This window comes from Abramis brama (genome assembly GCF_963993115.1).
Source record: "Abramis brama genome assembly, chromosome: 24".
In the NCBI taxonomy this organism is placed as follows: Eukaryota; Metazoa; Chordata; class Actinopteri; order Cypriniformes; family Leuciscidae; genus Abramis; species Abramis brama.
The window spans coordinates 20,028,329-20,048,368 of record NC_139986.1 but is presented as its reverse complement, the minus strand read 5'-3'; the positions used below and the strand labels follow the sequence as shown (position 1 = coordinate 20,048,368).

General features: G+C 35.2%; 1 protein-coding gene across 1 annotated transcript; it reads right to left on the bottom strand.

Annotated features, from left to right (window-relative positions):
* Positions 1–139: 139 nt before the first annotated feature.
* On the bottom strand, positions 140–10,572 carry tfr1b (transferrin receptor 1b). Its single transcript, XM_084102889.1, has 18 exons — positions 10,472–10,572; positions 8,323–8,372; positions 8,016–8,235; positions 6,711–7,011; positions 6,157–6,294; positions 5,867–5,954; positions 5,599–5,724; positions 5,348–5,446; positions 4,877–5,016; positions 4,623–4,783; positions 4,427–4,543; positions 4,259–4,344; positions 4,093–4,156; positions 3,271–3,394; positions 3,062–3,152; positions 2,594–2,830; positions 2,340–2,489; positions 140–2,233 (listed from the first exon to the last, which is right to left on the bottom strand). The coding sequence occupies exons 2-18, from the start codon at positions 8,365–8,367 to the stop codon at positions 1,991–1,993; spliced, it is 2,430 nt and encodes an 809-aa protein (XP_083959015.1). The 5' UTR covers positions 8,368–8,372; positions 10,472–10,572; the 3' UTR covers positions 140–1,990.
* Positions 10,573–20,040: the final 9,468 nt, after the last annotated feature.

Sequence of the window (20,040 nt, the reverse complement as noted above, 5' to 3'; positions counted from 1 at the left end):
TTACAGTTTATCAAATATGAACACAAATGTTTGTCCCCATCAGGTGCAAATTAAAGACAAATATGTTCAATGTTTTTCACTACAGATCTGTTTTATGTCTTGCGAGGTAAGGAAATAATAATAAAGTCTTACACAGCAGTAAACATACTAGCAATGCCAGAGTTTATTGCAGAGCAAATTAAGGTTGACAGATTTGACATATCAGTTCTAACAAGTAATCAAATAGTTGTAACCCCAACACATATTCAAAAGATCAATTTCAACTTCCCTGCTATTTATTTTGCTAAAGATAAATTTGGTAAATCATCCCCACTTGTCTAAGTAAAAGTTATTTAGATTTGATTCATGCACATTTTTACATGCTATGAAAGATCAAACAATTTCTGTTTCTGGTAAGTGCCACAAAGAGGAGAAAAGACAGTTTCAGAATAGTATGCATAACTTGCTAAATGTGTCCACCAAACTTTGTCAGAAGTGCCTTCAAACATGAAACCATTACGTAAAATCAGCAGTAAGGTAATCAGTCATACATCATATTTAAATCATTATGCAATATGACCACATCCTCTTTCATAACACCTGCCTTAGAAAAATAAGTACAGAATTAAACAACCAAAAAGCAAAAATCTGAGTTTCTATATAAATTACAATTACACCTTTTTCAAAATCACAATAGAAACAGACCAGAAAAGTAAAATCTGAAACAAGAACCCAATGAAACATTGAAAATAAACTGACTCTGATAAACAAAAGTCATGACTAGATGTAACTCACAACTTCAATAGTTATCTAAAGTTATTAATAGAAACAAAGCAGGAAAAAGCCACACAAAAAAAATGATAAATATTTACATAAACTATGGGAAACACTGTTCCCGATAATTTGATCCACCCTACAGTGAAATATGAGGATCACTGCCCTCGATATATACACGCCGGTAGGCAAAAACTACCTTCAAACACTCCACATTATGGAAGACACTGCTCCCGATAATGGTTTTAGAATAGAAATATAAATGTTACAGAGAAATGCTGTTGTCACTTAAATATTGAGCCCACGAGTTTGGTGAAATGGAAACCTGCTTTGCCAATTAATTGAATTGTCTCAGACCAACGAGAACTAAAAAGATACTTCAAGTTCAATGAGAAGATCTGAAAAACCATTCAAAATCATGACTCAACAGACCAAACTTTTATTTTCTGGTTTCAGTTTTGCCAATTTATGGCTTTTCTTCAAAAAAAAAAAAAATTTTTTTTTAAGAGGAACTGCTCCGTGAGTAATAAAACAGGTGCTTTTGAGCTTATTTCCTCAAGCACCTGTAACAAGAGACATTTCTGATGCCAGCTGTTGGTAACATGCATTTCTGTTAGCAGATGCTGCTTTTAAGAACTGACAGTATAACCGTCACAATTATGGAAGACACTGCTTCCGATAATTTAAAAATAAGAAGACACTTTTATAGTGAACACTGTCACTGATAAATAAGAAATAAATATAGTATTGTCCTCAGTTGGTCACAAAGTCTGAGTTTGGTTTTTTCCCCAAGTAGCAGCCGAGAACAAGGTTTACTCAAAAAGAAACTTGATAATGAGTCAATTAATGAGGAAAAACATCTTGAGAGAAATAACAACTAGAACTTGAAATGCACCCTAAAATCAGTTTTCAGAAGAGCAAAGGACAAATATGGTATTATTTATCCTTAGTCAAGCAATAATAATACTTCTATTATATAATAATTAGATATAATAATCATAATAAATTATATAGATATCATTCTTATTTTATTATCTCAATATAGTTCTTAATGTTTAAAGAACTTCCACAATTTAACTTAAAGCTGCCCTATCATACATTTTGAAGCATCTTGGGCAAAATTCATTGTTCCAAATCAAATCAAATCTACTTTCATAGTGGCAGGATTATGTGTGTATCGAGAAGCACTTTTAAGCAAAACCGATGTCAGGCTGGTTGATGCAATGCTGAAAAAATGCTATATCTCGTTGTCTAAGGACCAGATATCTCCAGCCAGGTCATTGGCACAGCCCTGGATGGTCCAGGTGAGTAGAGCAAAATTTCTTAGGACCTGGTCTTTGTCGAAGCTTGCTTTTTTTGCATGTACATCTCCCAGGTACTTTTCCAGATCTGTGGCGGTTTGCCACCCATTACCAAAGAAAACGTGGCGGAACGGGATCTCTCTCAAAGAGATGTAAGGGGACAGAAAATTATGCTCCACCTTAAAAGAGGGGAAAAAGAAGAATGACAAGAACATGAGAACTTGGCCAATATGCATCAATCAATGATACAAGATGCACCTAGAGAAGCCAAGAGAATAACTTCACCTTCATTATGCGGTTATTGATTATGCGACACATCTCGATGTCATCCAGGTCGCTGTTCTTGATGTCAGTAGCTAGAGAGGCTGCGGCACGGCCAAAGGAGCTCTTTGCACTGTTCAGCCACTCCGTTGACAAAGACTCAATTTGATCGACCTGTTGAAAGAATTTTGAGAAACGAGCAAGTTATTTTGCAGATTCAAAACTGGTTTAAGTAAACCAGCATAACAAAAACATCATGCATATGACAAAAGCATTACCTTGTCAGATTTGAGACTGTTAACACGACTGATGATGGCGCTCACGTGATCTGAGATCACGGTGCCATACGTGGTAACGTCCAGTTTGAGAATGTGGTCATGAACGAGACGGAGGGCCATCTGCCCAGCAACCTGAGCAGCAACCAAGGACAGCTGAACCACATTCTGACCGGTGACACGATCCAGTTCATTTTTACCATCCCTATCGGTTCCAAAATACTCGTAGTCACCAGTGGCCTGGTGAAAAAAATCATAAAATGAGTATGCAAACATCTGGATGACCTTTATGAACAGAGTAACACTTAGGGCCATCAGTCTCTTAAAAGCACTGGGTAGTGAGCTTGAATAGTAAGAAAATGGCTTTTTGGGGAACTTAAGTAAGGTCAGGCGCAATGATTAATTTATCAAATCATTAATTTTGTTATTGTTAAATTGACAGACCAATAAAACATTAAAAAACACACTTACCTGAGAAGAGATGAAACTAAAAGAGACAGATGGGATTCCAGAAAAGGCCAGGACAGGATATGCAGCATCATCCATCTGCATTGGCGTCAGACTGGGCATAAAACGACAATTGATTCAGGAGCATGTGCGTGGCATATCACCACAGAAACAATCATGATTATCTTGATGTTTCGATCCATTATAGCAAAAATCAAAGCAGATTTACTCACAGAGATGACAAACTTCCACCGTAACTCTGGAGAAGGCTTGACCCACTGTACTGGACTTTTTTCAGGGTGTTCTGCAGAAGGGTGTGCAACAAAGGACTGGCAGAAGCTCTAAAGGAGCCCACACCTGATGATTAAATAGAAACATTTAATTTTTTAAAGGATATGGAGAAGAGTAGGGAAAGAACCTACAAATTACATTAGTGGATCTCGAACTTGTCCGCCACATGATCACCATAGAATTTCTCAGGTGCATAGGCACTAATATGTATTACGTAATATAACTGCCATGTATCTTTTCCAATATGATGTGTTTTTACCACAAAATAAAACATCTTGGAATTTCTACTAATATGGAAGTGTTGAATGAATGGTTTACAGAAATGCATGCTATTCAGAAAAAGGCATAATAGAGATATTTAAACGCATTTATTTAATGAATTAATTGTCAAGTTAATCCGTCATTCACACTGATAAAAAACTGTTGGGAAAAGATAATGATGTATAATGATTTAACATCTGGCTACTCTCAACCTGAAGAACATAATTTGTATTACAGCCTTCATTTGAAATGTCTAAAATGCTGCTAGCCCTAGCCAAATTGTGTAGATAAGTAAAGAAGAGAAAGAGGAAGCAGAAGAAGAGGAAATAGAAGGATCAGTACAAACACTTCAGTTCTTGGACCCCTACTACTACTACTACTAATAATAATAATAATAATAATAATAATAATAATATCTATGTGTAAATTACAAAAAAACCATTTGTAATTTGTTGTACAAAAGCCTATAATAAACTTTGATCACTTGCACTCAGTAAACTTACCAGTAACAACCCCATCCAAACTGATGTAGGTAAAGGCTTTCCTGTCCAGTGATGCCCAGTATCCCTGTTTAACACAGAAGAAACAACACGTTACAAAACCGTGACTGAGCTTTAAAACAAACTGCTTACAATTATTGCCAAGCACAGATGGCATTGGCACACAAACCTCAAGCCATTCAGTAACTCCGACGTTACCAAAATCCCCTGCAGTCCAGCTGGCAAACACAATGCTTCTTTTGGGTTTGAAACCATCTAAGGTGAAGAGGACAAGGAGTGAACGCATGCCACAATCTACTGACAGACTGCATTTGAACACAGGTAGAGAAGAACGTACCTTTCTTCAACTCTGTGAAAACCCTTGCAAGCTCCATCAGAAGAGTAGTACCAACTGTAGACTTGGCATATCCCCAGCTCAGGGAGTCCCTCTGCGCTCCAATCACGACATAGCGATCTGACGGATTCAGACAACCACAATGAGACTGAAGACGTTCAGATCCCTAGACTTATTTAAGCAAAATGTAGAAACTCACCAGGGTCAACGTATCCTTTGATGACTCCAAACACATTATGGATCTTGGTGTCAACAAGGTTATTATAGACAGCTACGTCTACTATGTCAGTTTCTTTTCCCAACTTGTAATCCGAGAATTTACCTCTAAAATGTTCAGGAACTTTGCTTGGTTGCATTTTTCTGTGAGAAATTAAAGAATACCAATTAATTTTGATGTTTCTGGAAAAAGATTTAAAAAAAATGTGATCAAAGTAAACCAAAACTATAACGTACGCAAATATTTGTTTTGCCATGTTATTAGTAATCGTCTGGGCGAGAATTCCTGGAAGACCAGAGGACTTGACTGGAGGAAACTGTGTGTGATTAAAAGACGGGAATCCTGGGGTGTAAGGATCACCTGATCCGAGGTGGACCTGTAATTAATGACCAGAATGAATGAATAAAAAACAAAAACAATAAATAAAACACATTTATGATTTTACTTGTTCAATTCATTTTTAAATTCAGTTCAAACCATCACTGTTACTGATTTTTAATGTATTGTAAAAGTCAAAATTTAACAGGCAATTTATATTGCCTTTGCCATTACATAAAAATATTATAAAAACTTTTATTATAAAATAAATTAATATAATTAGTCTTTCAATTTGAAATAAATATTTATTTATTTATTTAAATTAAAGAAGTTGTAATAGCAAAACAGTCAACACAACCATATGAATTTCATTCTTCTGCATAACTTACATGACCATAGAGCTCAGTATCCTCAGACATTGTTTTATAGTCAGCCTGGTCTGGGTAGATCAGAGCTGCTACTGCACCCATCTTAGCAGCATTCATAACCTAAAATGGTGACAAACATATTTTGATCAGCACTAGCAAAAAGTATGTTACTATTAATAGACTGTTTACTGTAAATGGAGCTGGGCACATTTAACCATGAGTGTCTAGCAAAACACTAATAGTTCAGAAAGAAAATTAACTTAATGCGTCACCTTCTGTGCCATGCTGATTTTTCCAGCTCTCATCAGTACGACAGATCCATTTAGATTCACTTGGTATTCGTTCTTCACAATCTGCAGGTCAGCAAGCTCACCATAGTTGACGTACACCACTCTGCCCTGTGAATATAATTGTTTGAGAAAATAACTGAGAATGCAAGTCATGGGACAACTACATGACATAGCTGAATGACAAAGCAAGCAAAAAAAAAAGGAAAAAAAGAATGTCAAGTGTTTCCTGCAGAGGAAGATGAAGGCTCACCTTTTTACGTCCTGTTTCACTGTAAGCCAGGAAACCCTTTGGACTTCCGATCTCCTCTGAACCAAACCACACTTGGTTTGGACTGGAGCTTTTAGGGTTAAAAAAGTCCAGATTACAAATAGCGCAATCAAAGGAAGATGGAAGACCTATGACTGCAGCTACTAAGGTGTTCTAATGTGTTGCTATGCGTTTTTTTACGGTGTTCAACTGCTGTGCAGTTGCCAGAGTATACTTGCTGGTTGCAGAGTGATTTCTTTTTATCGTACAGTGTTTCTGGAGAGCCTACTGACCTTCTAGGATACTGTAGCTTCACATAGTGCTCATCAACCCAGGGTTCCATATTCAGTTCCGTGAAAAGATCATGGATTTTGTCACCTAACATGTTATCTACAGGTGATCCTGCATAACGGTCCCTCTGGGAATTCTCACTTGATGGAAGAACAATGGAAAGTCAGAAAAGAACAATAGCAGATGTGGACATTTACTCATTCACAATTGTGTTAGTGTTTAAACTGACAATGCTAACAATAATCAATAATATAAAAGGTAACATTTTAGTTTAGGGTCCAATTCTCACTAACTATTAACTACGACTTTTGCCTCAAACTCTTAATTACTGCTTATTATTAGTTGTTTTATTGTTTAATTTAGGGTATTGGTTAGGAATAGGGATGTAGAATAAGGTCGTGCAGAATAAGGCATTAATAATATTAATCACATATTATGTGCTTTATAAGTACTAATAAACAGCCAATATCCTAGTAAAATGTTTGCTAATAAGCTAGTTAAAAGTGAGAATTGTATCCTAAACTAAAGTGTTACCATTTTAATGATTTAAAGATACCTTAATTTTGTTTTGATGTTTTCAGTTGACAGTTTAGCATTCAGAAGTTTAACAATGTCACTCCAATCCATAGAGGGTACAGAAGCATCATAATTAACATCTTGATTTTCTTGAACCTTTTGAGTTGGCTGAACTTCAGTGTTTTGAACCTTTTGAGTTGGCTGAACTTCAGTGTTTTGAACCTTTTGAGTTGGCTGAACTTCAGTGTTTTGAATCTTTTGAGCTGGCTGAACTTCAGAGTTTTCCAAAGAGCAGGAAGGCGACTCAGACTTACGGAGGACACAGTATCCAATGACTAAACCTGGCACAAGAAGAAAAAAAAAAAAAGAAAACAAGAGAGTAGTTTCTCACATGAGTCCTAGGATAAAACTGAGAACAATAATTACTTATTGCATGGCTCTCTGAAACACTTAATTTTGATTGGTCACTCACAGCATTATGGGGTCAAGCATTTTTGTACTGAACTGACATTCATCCCTGGACACATTTATATCACTTTTAACAAATGAATTAAATCAATATTTTCATATCTGTTTATTTATATTTACATGGTAAACAGTAAACAATTTATGAAGTGCATGGGATAATGCACATAAACCAAGAATCATACAAGATCACCTGATCACCTTTCCGCAATGTAGAATCATGGAATCCAGTCATAAAAATGGAATTTACTGTATAATGTGGAATGTCATAGATTTGGCAAACTTTGGATGAACAAAAAGTATGGGTGTACACTTAATCAAATCATGATATGATCTCACCGATGTGACCACTCTAGGCTGTTCCCTGGAGCATACGATCACATCAGTGCGATTATAATGTTCAGTGTGTCATGTGATCAACTGCTAAATTCAAATCTGCTCTAGCAGAGACAAATGCGCTCTGTGCTTGTCAAACATCACAACTGTTCATTGTTTTCAACCACGTAATGTTTCAGACATTTAAATACACAAGAGTACAAGAGAAAGTTTGTAAAATACACACTTACGTTGATGGACGCAATTTGATTTTATACATATCAGATACACATAGGTAACTATAAAGTTTACTCTATTCTTTTTCCAGTTCACTGGCCACTTACTTTCATGTCCTTCAGAAGAAGTGGATGAATTTACATGATGTAATTCTGGCAGCTCTAAAATGCCAGCATCCATCGCCCATTGTAGATGAACTAACATGATCATTATAAATGTGTTCAAATGACCATAAGGCTGCTAGTTTATCTTTCTTTAATAATGACTGAATGATATTTAATGACATTAGGATATGGTAAAGAACTGAATAAACTACAGAAACACTCACCCACACAGAAGACAGTCAGTATTACACCCACGCAAACCAGAATCCTCCGCTTGGTAAATGGCGCAGAAACACTGGATCTCATGTACTCGTTGCGTTGCACGTGTCCTTGTTCTGTACCATCCATTTCCTCCTCCTCACCTTCCACAGAGAGCTTCACCTCCACACGACTGCTGTCTCCATCAGGATTCTGACTGAACCGGCTGTATGAGCGACCGTTTATCTGTTAACAGGGGGGGAAATAATTAAGCTTCAAATTCCAGAGAAATACACAAAAGTCAATGACAAGTTTGTTCAAAACAGAACTTACTATTCTCGAAAACTTCATTTTCGCTTGGTTAATTGTTCCCGCCATGGAATCTGAAATGGAAGAGATATATCTTTAGCAACAAAGTTTCTCACAAGATCAGACAAAGAGCCCTTTTTTAAAGTCTCTGAATTCATAAACACAGTCCTACTTGTTCAAAGTCCAAACATTATTTATCCACTGAAAAAAGGACAAGTCTTTTGATTCGTTGAACTGCATCCAAAACCCAGAGCCGCCCTCTTCAGTGGCTCCAGAGCTAGTTAAAGCAGTGATAGGAATCAATATGCTGATAATATAATGTTGATAATGTGACGTGCACCAAAAACATTTAGCCTACTAATTGTGAAATACTATGTTTAGTTTAAATCTAGTGGCCCAGTAACCCATTTACACTAACTAAAGGAAGAGTGACAAATACAGATGGAAAAATACAAAATTACTTTTACATTTACGCATATAGTAGTTGCTTTAACTAAAGCATCTTTCAACAAGAGAAATATAAGCAATTTGCCCCAAATCCAAAAATATTTATAGTATACAATACAATGCCAGGTTTCTTATATAGCTAGATTAGGGCAGAGGAGAAATGTAAAAGAAAAATGTATTGTGTTGGCATGCATTGGTTTAAGGTTTAAACTTGTATATTAAACAGCAACTATCCAGATAAACAAGCAATGACAGAAAAATTAGTGAAAAAATACTTTTTGCAGGACATACTTCCCAATAATGCCTGTTGTTCTGAGGTTTATAATATAATTTTTCTGCATTCAACTGAATCTACAATTGTTTGAATGACAAAAAACAAATGGTTTCATTAGAGGAAGTAGTTGGTTGCATCTGCATGTGGCTAGGATAACTTCCTACTAATTCAACCACCAACAGCCACAATTGGCGCCAATTTCACAGGAAATAGTTTATCAGTTAAGACTGAAAACAAAAACGCTAGAAGGCCAACGAATGAGTCAGGACACTCCTAAATAAACGTTATGCCAAACACAATCCAACCGTTGCCTTAGTTTAGATTGTGCCCTTGATGATGCCTATACTATCTGCAATGATATTTCAAGGTTCTTGAGCACAAAACAGCATTCATCACATTTCAACAACCTTGAACAGGAAAATAATTATAAAAAGTATAAAGTGGGTTTAATAAATAAAAAACTGAAATTACAATCTCATCTCTATTCTAAGTCCAATTAATTTATTCATCCAGCAAAGGTGATCAACATGTCAGTCCAATGAGTAAGGGGGGGGGGGGTGTATAAATGAAAGCATAAATGCAATTTAAGCTCAATTAGACATGGAAGCATGAAGATATTATCCTTCAAGACATGTGAGAGTCACAAACAGCATCAGACATTTATATATGGAGGAGGGTTCACAATGATTTCTATTGTTAATCAGGTTATAAACCACTTAATGCAGAGCATTGAGAACCAACAAAATCAGAAAATATCTTTTTTAACGTTATTCTCATCTCCAGACTACAAGGTTACAAGGAAGTTCCGTATTACAACACGTGCAGCAAGGACGAATATAAATATATTTATTTATTTTCACTGTCTGTAAAGTAGTCATTAAGTTTATATAATAAAATAAGGCAAACATATGTATTACTCTTTATAGAACACTTGAAGGTCAAAGATTTTAGCACTTCCTGTCCACGTGCTCGTGGCGTGCTCGTAATTCTCTAGATTATTTCTAGAGAAATAATTAATAGAACACGACCTTAAGCACAAATTAATATTAAATTCAGATCATGTTATGCCAAGTAAGACATTTGTATTGTTGTTTATTACCCATTTACATTTAAATTTTAGGTCTGTATTTCCGCCTACATAAACATCGTCAAAGAGACTATCTACTGATCTTTCTAGTTTTAACCACATATGTAATGTGTATGTTTAACATTTTAACAATAGTGCAAACCGCTAAAAATCATACAACAACAATCAACTTATTTATTCACCCAAAGCATGGGATGAGGTTCAATGACAGTACACGATATTCTCACCGAGCTGTCATTGCAGCCATCCTGCTAATTCAAAAAGATGCACTTATTGAAGTGCAACATTCTTGCTTTTACATGAGAAAACTGGTCCTGTAAATGAATGTTTCTTCTTATGCGTGTTGTTTAAATGCCAGTACTTACTTGCAAAAGCGAATTTTGAATGTCCTGAATGTTCTCCACGCGCTCGGAAACCAACACCGGTTAGGGTGGAACTCGCACTGCACGTACACACGCGCGCACGCGCACTGGCGGAGATCTAAACGTCACTTCCTAGTTCCAATAAACGTCAGCCTAAGTCCCTCCCCTTCCGGTGGACCACCATGGGACTTTATTTCGGAACAACAAATATTTTGATCTCGTTTGAATTTTGCCCTGAATTACACATATGATGTTTGTCAATTTAAAAGATACATTTTAAAGTCAAGAAAGTCGCAGTTTGATGTAAAACTGTTGAGGTATAAGACTGTGAAAATACGTAATTACAAAGACTACAAACCCAAAAGGCGCACATGTGACGTCATACCTTTTCTCTCAATGAATGAAGCTAACGTCTGTCATTTTTTCTATAGTCTTACGTTAATCGTAACGTTACGCCGTCATGCCTGAGTGTTTTGTACCAGACTGCACACATACGAGCAACGGTGACAGCCATGTTGGTGACGTAGGCCTACATAGTGCGAGACGAGAGATGTAGTTCATTGAGCGATTGTCACATAAAACTAAATGTTACTCTTCTGTTTTATGATAAACTGCGACTTTCTTGACTTTCATAATTATCTTTTAAATTGACAAACATCATATGTGTAATTCAGGGCACAGTTCAGACGGAATAAAAAGATAAGTTGTCTCTCGCCATTGACTACCATACATGGGGAGGCACTTAGGCTCTCTATAAAAGATGTAGCCTACACTTCCAGGGTTGCCAACTCTCACGCATCTCGCGTGACAGTCACGCATTCAGCCTCAATCTCACGCTCTCACGCTCAACAAAGAAATCTCACGCAAAAATAGACATTCTTCTGTGCTGTATTTTTTTTTTCACTCATGTGCACTAAATTTCAGAATTACTATAAACAATTCAGGCTCTTAACTACTGGATGGACCACTAGTTATGGCGCAAATTAGTTAAAAATCTCCCAGAACCTAGAGCGAGCACGCATGCGAGACAGAGACTGTCGTCCAAACCAACCGATAGCGCGCGCACGCACGGCAGAGAGGGAAAGTCTTACAACTGCGCATTTTATCAGTTGCGGCGCCTTCATCTATAGGCTACACTGCAGCACGACGTATATTCACATCAAATGTTAACGCAGAGGAACGGGACACTACAGTTCACAAAAGTTCATTATTTGCATGTGCTTTAAAGCCTTGCCGGTTAAACATCGTGAGCTTAGAATTATAAGGTTCTATCTCCAGTTTTGGTCGAAATTGAGTTTTTGACATAATCTGATCCATTAGGTGTTTATTAATGCCTGTGTGGTGTTATTTTTGTAAAAAAAATATTTTGTTAGTAGGCCCTAGTTATTAATAAAATAAAAAGGTTCCATCTCACAAAACATAAACCGAGTTGCATACTTTGATGCTCAATATCCCAGAACTACCCTAAACGGAGATAGAACCTTATAATTCTAAGCTCACGACATGTCATTCGCTGCTGATGCGCTGTTCAAATATGCGCTTTACTGAGCGCGTACACTCGACGCGCACATGCACTAAAAGCCTGTTACTGGACTACAAGTAATCTTTTGATTCTTATATTGCGCTAATACTGTCAAATACAGACAATGTTTACATAAACAAAGTTGGTTATGTCTAAAGTGAAAGCAAACAGAGAAAATTAATTAAAATCTGCTTGTCATGCGTGTATATTAGACGCGTCGCGTGCAGTTCTTAAAGAGACAGTAGCCCTAATAATAAACATGCTGCCGCTTGTTCTTAAAGAGATAGTTCACCCAAAACCAAAAAGTTGCTGGTCCCCATTGACATACAAAGTAGGAAAAAAATATACTATGGAAGTCACAGGGGTACATCAACTGTTTGGTTACTGACATTCTTCAACAGAAGAAAGAAACTTATTCAGGTTTAAAACAACTTAAGAGAGTAAATTATGACTTTTTGGGGGGAGAACTATGCCATTAATGTTAATAAAACAACAAAACACACAGAGGAAATCATTCACTGCTCTTGACTGAGAACTTTAAGTCTGTTGTGTTTTATTTTCATATTTGTCCATATAATTACTTCTTCAATTCTACTGTTAAATACACCTATAGCTGAAAAAATAAAGCACTGTTTATTTAATTTGTATATTAAGTTGTGTATGTGTAATATGTATCTCTGTTCTTAATTTTTAATAACAAAGAAAATAGTGACAAAGATTTTATCTTCGCCACTTTGACCTAAATGTCTGCCATTCTTTTTTATTTGATATTTTGTTACCTATATTTTGTTATAAGGCTTTGTTTTTAAAATAGGGACATTAGTTTGGCTGTAATGCTCAGTCACATGCAAAATAGTAAAACCAACTTGAAAAAGAATCATGATAAAATCGTGATTTTTTCTGAAAAAAAATAAAAAATTGTGATATTATTGCCATATCGCCCACCCCAGGTGTAAAAAAGTGCCTAGATGTGCTTAGATGCTAAAAATTTGTTATTTTTGATCATTATATCACACTACAGTTAAACATAATGAAACATTAATTTGAATTGAAATTGTTTTATTAGCTTAGCTAATATTATTTATTAGCTTTTTCTAGAGATTTCATTGGTGAAAAATGACTTGAAATAATACTGAAAATAGGTTAAGATGAATGTTAAAGGTGTGCCCCCTAAAAGCACAAGTGGCCCCTGCCTGGCCCCCCCCCAGTTACCCCCCCCCCCCCGTCGGAGAAGTCTCACTCCGAGCTAAACTGAAAAGTTGGCAACCCTGCACTTCACATGGACAGTGCCAAATAAATTTCTGTTTCATAATAAAATAAAAGAAGTCCATTTAAAAATGATTCCTCATTATTACCCTTGTAATAAATATTTAAGTAAATTTAACCGAAATGTTACATCTACATCCCTAATCCTCATTTTGCCAAGAGGAGGAACATTCTCTTTCAGTCCTGTAGTAGTTTTTTAAAATTTTATTAAAATTTATTTTATTTATACCAAAAATGAAAAAGCAACAAGTACATAACACCAGGAACAATAAAAAAGAAAGAAAAAAAGGACATAGATCACGAAAAATATACAAACAAAATAGAGTGCCAGAGGTTAAACATTGAAAGCAATCTTTGACTTTTCAAAGACTTTTTGTTTTTTATGCCCATCAAAGACAAAACATAGGAATTATAGTCTACTAGAAAAATAGACAGTAGCGGGATCTTACCCAAAAATATACATTTGTGAATAAAAAATTTACCAAGAATCAAACAAATTAACAATGTACTGAAGATGAGAATTTGGATTATGATAAAGAAAAATAATACTAAAGGTGTAAATACATATTTTGGCATTTGTTTTTTTCTGAGAGATAGGTATAACTCATTCCAAAAAGCTTTAACACATTCACAAAAAAGATGTACAATTGTCTCTTCAACATCACAGAAAGTGCATTTATCTTCTACGTTTTGGATGTACTTATTGAGTACGCTATTACAGGGGTAACATCTATGTAATATTTTAAATGTAACTTCTTTTATCTTGTTTGTTAACAAATATTTGTGTGGAAGAGACCAGACCACTCTCCAGTTAATATTGTATAACGCCATCCACTTGAAAGATGATGATGGAATAGATTTTCTATTCATACGAACAAAATGGTTATTGAAGTTGTCATCAGCAAACAAAATCCCTTCAATTGAAATAGATGTGTTATACAAAGATATAGGACTATAAGTTTGCTCTCCTTTCAAGAGAGTTTTTATACTGGCGTTGAATACACTATTATATTCCTTTAACGAAACCCCAAAAACAAATTTTCTGGAGAATTCTGGAAATTAATAAAACTGACCATTGTCATCCATCAGCTGATTAACAATATATATGTTATTTAAATACCATCTCTCAAAAAACAATTCCAAATAAAACAACGGTGAGGTGAAAAATAATGATAATAAAACCTGTTGGTGAAATTTTGCTAATTTAATGGGTAGTTTACAAAGTGAGAAGGGGCACTATAACAAAAATTCAATATCTCCAATTTTCTTAAAAACAAAATTAGGAAATACATTCCATATAGAATCTGTTTTAAAAAAAAAAAAAAAAATCTTTTTAACCAATTTACTTTTAACATATAGGGTAAAGTCAACAACTCCAAGACCTCCATCACTAATTCTATTTCTTAGAACCTCCTTTTTAATTTTGTGTGATTTATTTTTTCATATGAAATTATATAATAATTTATCTAATAAGGAACATAATGACTTGGGACAATCCATTACAGAAAAAGAGATAAGAATCTCTTTATAGACCCTCTGCCTTTGATAATAAAACTCGACCAGTATATGAGACGAATCTCTTGCCAACCAAGAATTGAATTTTATCTTTAATAGGGTTTAAATTAATTTCTGTTATAACCATATTTGAATTCAAGGATACTTTTACTCCCAAATAATTAACTACATCTTTAATTTGAATTCCACAGATCGCTGTTTTATCAATATTTTTTAAAGACAATATTTCACATTTTGAAATGTTGAGAGAGAGGCCAGAGACCTGAGAAAATTCTTGAATGGTCTCCAATGCTTTAGGAACTTCCGATTGATCTTTTAGGAAAACTGTGGTGTCGTCTACGAATTGGGAAATTTGTATTTCTTTATCATGAATTCTAATACCTTTAATCATATTATTCTGGTTGACCATTAAATTTAAAACCCGAGTAACTATCAAAAAAAGAAAGGGTGAGATAGGGCAACCCTGTCTTATTCCTCTGTGAATAGGAAATTTAGGTGTTGTTCCAGAAAAAAGTTTAACACAACTACTTCCTCTTACATATAATGTTCTCACTGCATTGATAAAATAATTATTAAAGTCAAAGAAATGTAATAAACTAAAAATGAAATTATGGCTAACTGTATCAAAGGAGACCAAATCACGATAATCAGTCAGATCAAGAACTAGTCTTACATTGTTTGATATGTGTCGTCCCTTCATAAATCCTGACTGGCACTCATCAGTCAAATCATCCAGGCCATATTTTAGTCGTTTTGCCAGAACAGATGCCAAAATTTTATAGTCGTTATTTAATAATGTGATTGGGCGCCAGTTATCAATCAAAAGAGTGTCTTTATGGGATTTTGGTACTAGAGTAATAACACCCTCTCTCATTGATGGAGGTAGGCATCCATTGACAAATGATTCTTCATACACTGCCAATAAAAAATTTAGATAAAGGGTCACAAAAAGTTTTATATTGCTCTAAAGTCAACCCATCACTCCCTGGAGATTTGTTATTTTTCAAGTTATTAATCCCTTCTGTAACTTCCAATGATATATTTTTTGAACATATAGAATTACTAACAGTTTTTTTTTTTTTTTTTGAAGTAATAGAATTTAGAATAGGAAAAGGGTCAATAGCATTAGAATCCTCTTCATACAATTTACCAAAAAAAAAAAATGTATATGGGATGAGATAAGAGTTGTATCCTCACAGACAGTCTGCCCTTCTTTTAATAGCTTTTTTTTTTTACCATAGGTCCTAACAGCACACCCTATTTCAAATTTTAAATGTTCCCATTGTTTACCAAATTCACCATAATTACTTGCAGAGTTCCAGTGATTTTGGATAAGTCTTTCTATAATGGATTTCAAGTCTTCAAAATTTAGCAATGAATTATTGAGCTTCCAGTATCCTCCACTAATTCTATCCTTACGCCCAGACAATGCAACTTTAAGGCTAATAATTGTATGGCCAGTTAAAGCAGCAGGCAATATAGATGTTTCTAAAATAAAAGGTTCTAAGTCTGAGGAAACCAACCAAATGTCAATACGCGACTGTAATGAGAAATTTTTGTTGCTCCAAGTAAACTGTGTAGTTGAGGGTTTTTTTTTACCCTCCAGATATCAATCAAGTCAAGGCTGTAACTTAAACGTAAAAGATCACTGGATTCACTGTTTGCTCTAGGAGGAAATCTATCCATTGAACCATTCATGACCAAATTAAAATCACCACCAATTATTAATTTAGCATTAGGGTTATTATTCATGGCAGAATTGACACAGTCTTCAATTTCACCTACAAAGTGTTTGCATCTTTTGAACAGTACCCATAATGAATTTACAATCATTTATATCAGTCAGTAGCATTATCCAATGACCTATAGAGTCACCCTTGCTCCACATTGACCCATGAGGTAACCACATCTCACCTCCTCATTGTTTTTTTCCCAAAATTTAAAATCCTCAGGGCACGAATGAGACTCTTGAATGAAAATTAAGTCGAAAATTAAGAAAAAAAGCTTTTCTTTTGACCAAGTTCCTCAAACCTCTGGCATTAATGGAACATAATTTCAAAACCATCAAACGTCAAAACAAAAACAAATAAAAAGTGTCAAAAACATTTCTCCTTCTAAATTTGAACATAATTATAGGCAAACAGCCATTAAATGATTGTAAACGTATCAAATAAAGAAGTGCTTATTTTCAATAGAATCATCCTTGATTTTACTCAAACACTAGCAGGAATCAGGAAGTATCCATTTTTTCTGGAACGATTTCTTTGCCGACAACGTATGCTTTGGAACCGATGAAGTAAGCCTTTTTCCCTTCGTTGCGTGCTTTTGTAGGCTATAAAGCCAGAGTAGTGCAAGGGATCCTTTTTCTTCTTTTGTCAGGTCTTCTCCGAAGCGTATTTTGCGTTCTTTCAGGTATTCGCTGTGTTTTGCACTCTTCCAGATGAAGTCTCTCACCCAGCGCAGCGCAGCGAGGATGATAATGACCCTCGCGCGACCCGACACCGGCCTGCCCAATCTATGAGCATCGTCCACCGCCTCGCTCATTTTTTCCGCAAGCTCAGGTAGGCTACCACTCCTTTGCAGATCTCTGTCACTTTGATCTTGACATTTTCATTTTCCATTTCTGGAACTCCGTATAGTCGTAGGCACCACCGCCGTTTGTAGAGATATCGTTGTTGCGTGTTCGGAAACTTTAGCCGTTAGTTCACCTTTACACTTCTGCAGGTCCACAATTTCTGCGTTGACAAAAAGTGACGATTTCAGCTCTTCAATGGTGTTTGAATGTCATGTCCTGTAGTAGTACTTCCACTAAATGTTTTCACCTTCCTACTTCTTGTGTTACACCAGCTGTGTAGCCTAATATTTTTGCCAGCAATTTCTTTTTCACTCTAATGTTTCTGACAATAAGGAGCTAGATCTTCTTAAGCTTTATTGTAAATATTCACAATGCAAAATACCTTATTTCAAACCTAACTGCAAAGTATTTGCTAATGATTTACATTTACTATTTTCATTAGCCTACAGTCATTATACAGTAAAAAAATCTCCTCCAATAAAAAAGCATTGAAAACTTTTCTTTTTTTTTGACACAAATTACACTTCATAAAATGTTCCCATGGAAAGTAACTCTCAAAGGTAATGGACAATGGATTATGATGGAGTATGTTGTAGACTTCTGTTTTGCATGGCATCATGCAGACAAAAATGTGCAATATGTATACCAAAATGTAATTTACTTGTATTCGCCCTTAATGCTTATTATTCAACGCATTCTCATCCTAGGGAAATTTCTTCAATATCCGACGCAAAGGGCACCCTTTAGCGTCAATATGAGACGCCGGTTATGGGTAGGTTTAGGTCTGGGGTAGGTTTAGGGTTAGACCGCTAGGAGGCGCCTCCTAGACTCATATTTATCTGCGTCTCATATTGACGCCTAAAAGGTGCCCTGTGCGTCGGATATTGAAGAAATTTCAAAAGCGTCATTACATTTTATGGAAAAAGTACTTTACAGATGTCACGTTTGGTTTGGGATTTTGTATTCATGTCCATGTTTTCATGTCTCATTTTGATGTTTTCCCATTGTCATGTTCCTGGTTTTAATTAAAATTTTTGTATTAGTTCAGGTTTTTGTAAATAAACTGCACATGGGTTCTCACTACACTTGCCTTCAGTGGACTTCTGTGACAACAGTGTAATGCTCTGAGGCTATCCTCAAATATTATGGATTTTGGATTTGCATTTGTGAAAACAAAAGAGAATACTTTTCCTCTTTTTTTTCTTTTTTTTCTTCTGGTTTTATTTTTCAGACTGTGTTGTTTATTGTGTTAAATAATGTATTTTATAATACATAATAATACATGTATAAATCATTCTGAATAATAATAAATCAATAATTTAAATAATAATAATAATAATAACCTTTTTGTGCCCTTGTAATTAGTGTGTAAGTTACACACATCATGATCTACTTTAAACAAATATGTGTGATAAGCTTACCTTTTTGTCTGTGTTGAAGGTGCAATCTGAACTGGAAAAAAATACTTTAAACAAAACTTGTGTAGAAGAAGGAAGTGGTGAATAAAAAATTCCCTTGTTTTATTTTTCTTCTACTGTATGGGCATGTTTGTGTATTGTCAAAATATATTCATTGTGCAGTAAGAACTTTACATTTCTTCAGAATTATCTTACAAACTGTTAAAAACTTTTGAATCACTTTGTTGAGAATTGATGATTTCACCGTTACATTAGATGCACTTGTGTTATATCCTAAATAAAGAGCACAGATTTATAAAGCGATAGTTGACCCAAAAATCTAAAATGTAATTTACTCACTCTCATGTTCCAGACCTGTATGAGTTTCTTTCTTCTGTTGAACACAAATATATATATATATATATATATATATATTGAAGAATGTTTGTAACCAGACAGTTGATGGACCCCATTGACTTCCATAGTATTTGTTTTTCCTACTATGGAAGTCAGTGGCTACCGTCAACTGTCTGGTTACAAACTTTCTTTAAAATATCTTCTTTTGCGTTCAACAGAAGAAAGAAACTCATACAGGCTTGGAACAACATTGACGAGTAAGTGATGACAAAATGTTCATTTTTGGGTGAACTATCCCTTTAAGGAAAATAGCAGTTGAGTGAAGTTTTGCTTTTATGGAAATCCACTGAAAAAGAAACTGGTGGAGGAGAAGGAAGTGGTAAATAAAATCCCCCTATTCTTTACTTGTGCAAATCAGAGCATATTAGATGCACTTTTAGATCCTTAAGTGCACAATAAAGAGCACATTTGTGTCTTAATGAAAACAGCAGATCAGAAATGTTTTGCTGGCGTGCAACCTACTGTAACAACTCAACAAGAATGTGCTTTTACTAAACTACATTGAGCAACTGATCATTGTGAGACAAGCGACTAACAGGAACTTTAAAGTTGCACATTGCAACTGAAATAAGAGAAGACATGCAAAATTTCAGCAATCCAACACCATCTGTAGTAAACTGGCTCGAAAAGGTTACCATTCTGGTTGGGCCGGTCTTGATTCTTGATCCAAACCATCCAAACGTACATGAACAAGGCTCTTTTAAACAACCATTCTTAACTTTTGCAAAATGTACAGGTAAAGAATTATTAGACAAAATCCTATTTTTTATGCTTCAAAATCCTTTCACTTATAGATTGCCCAGTCTTTTACAGGACTGCATACGCTCATTTTAACTTGATGACATGCTTGGCGGTTATTATATAACCAGTCGAAGATTTT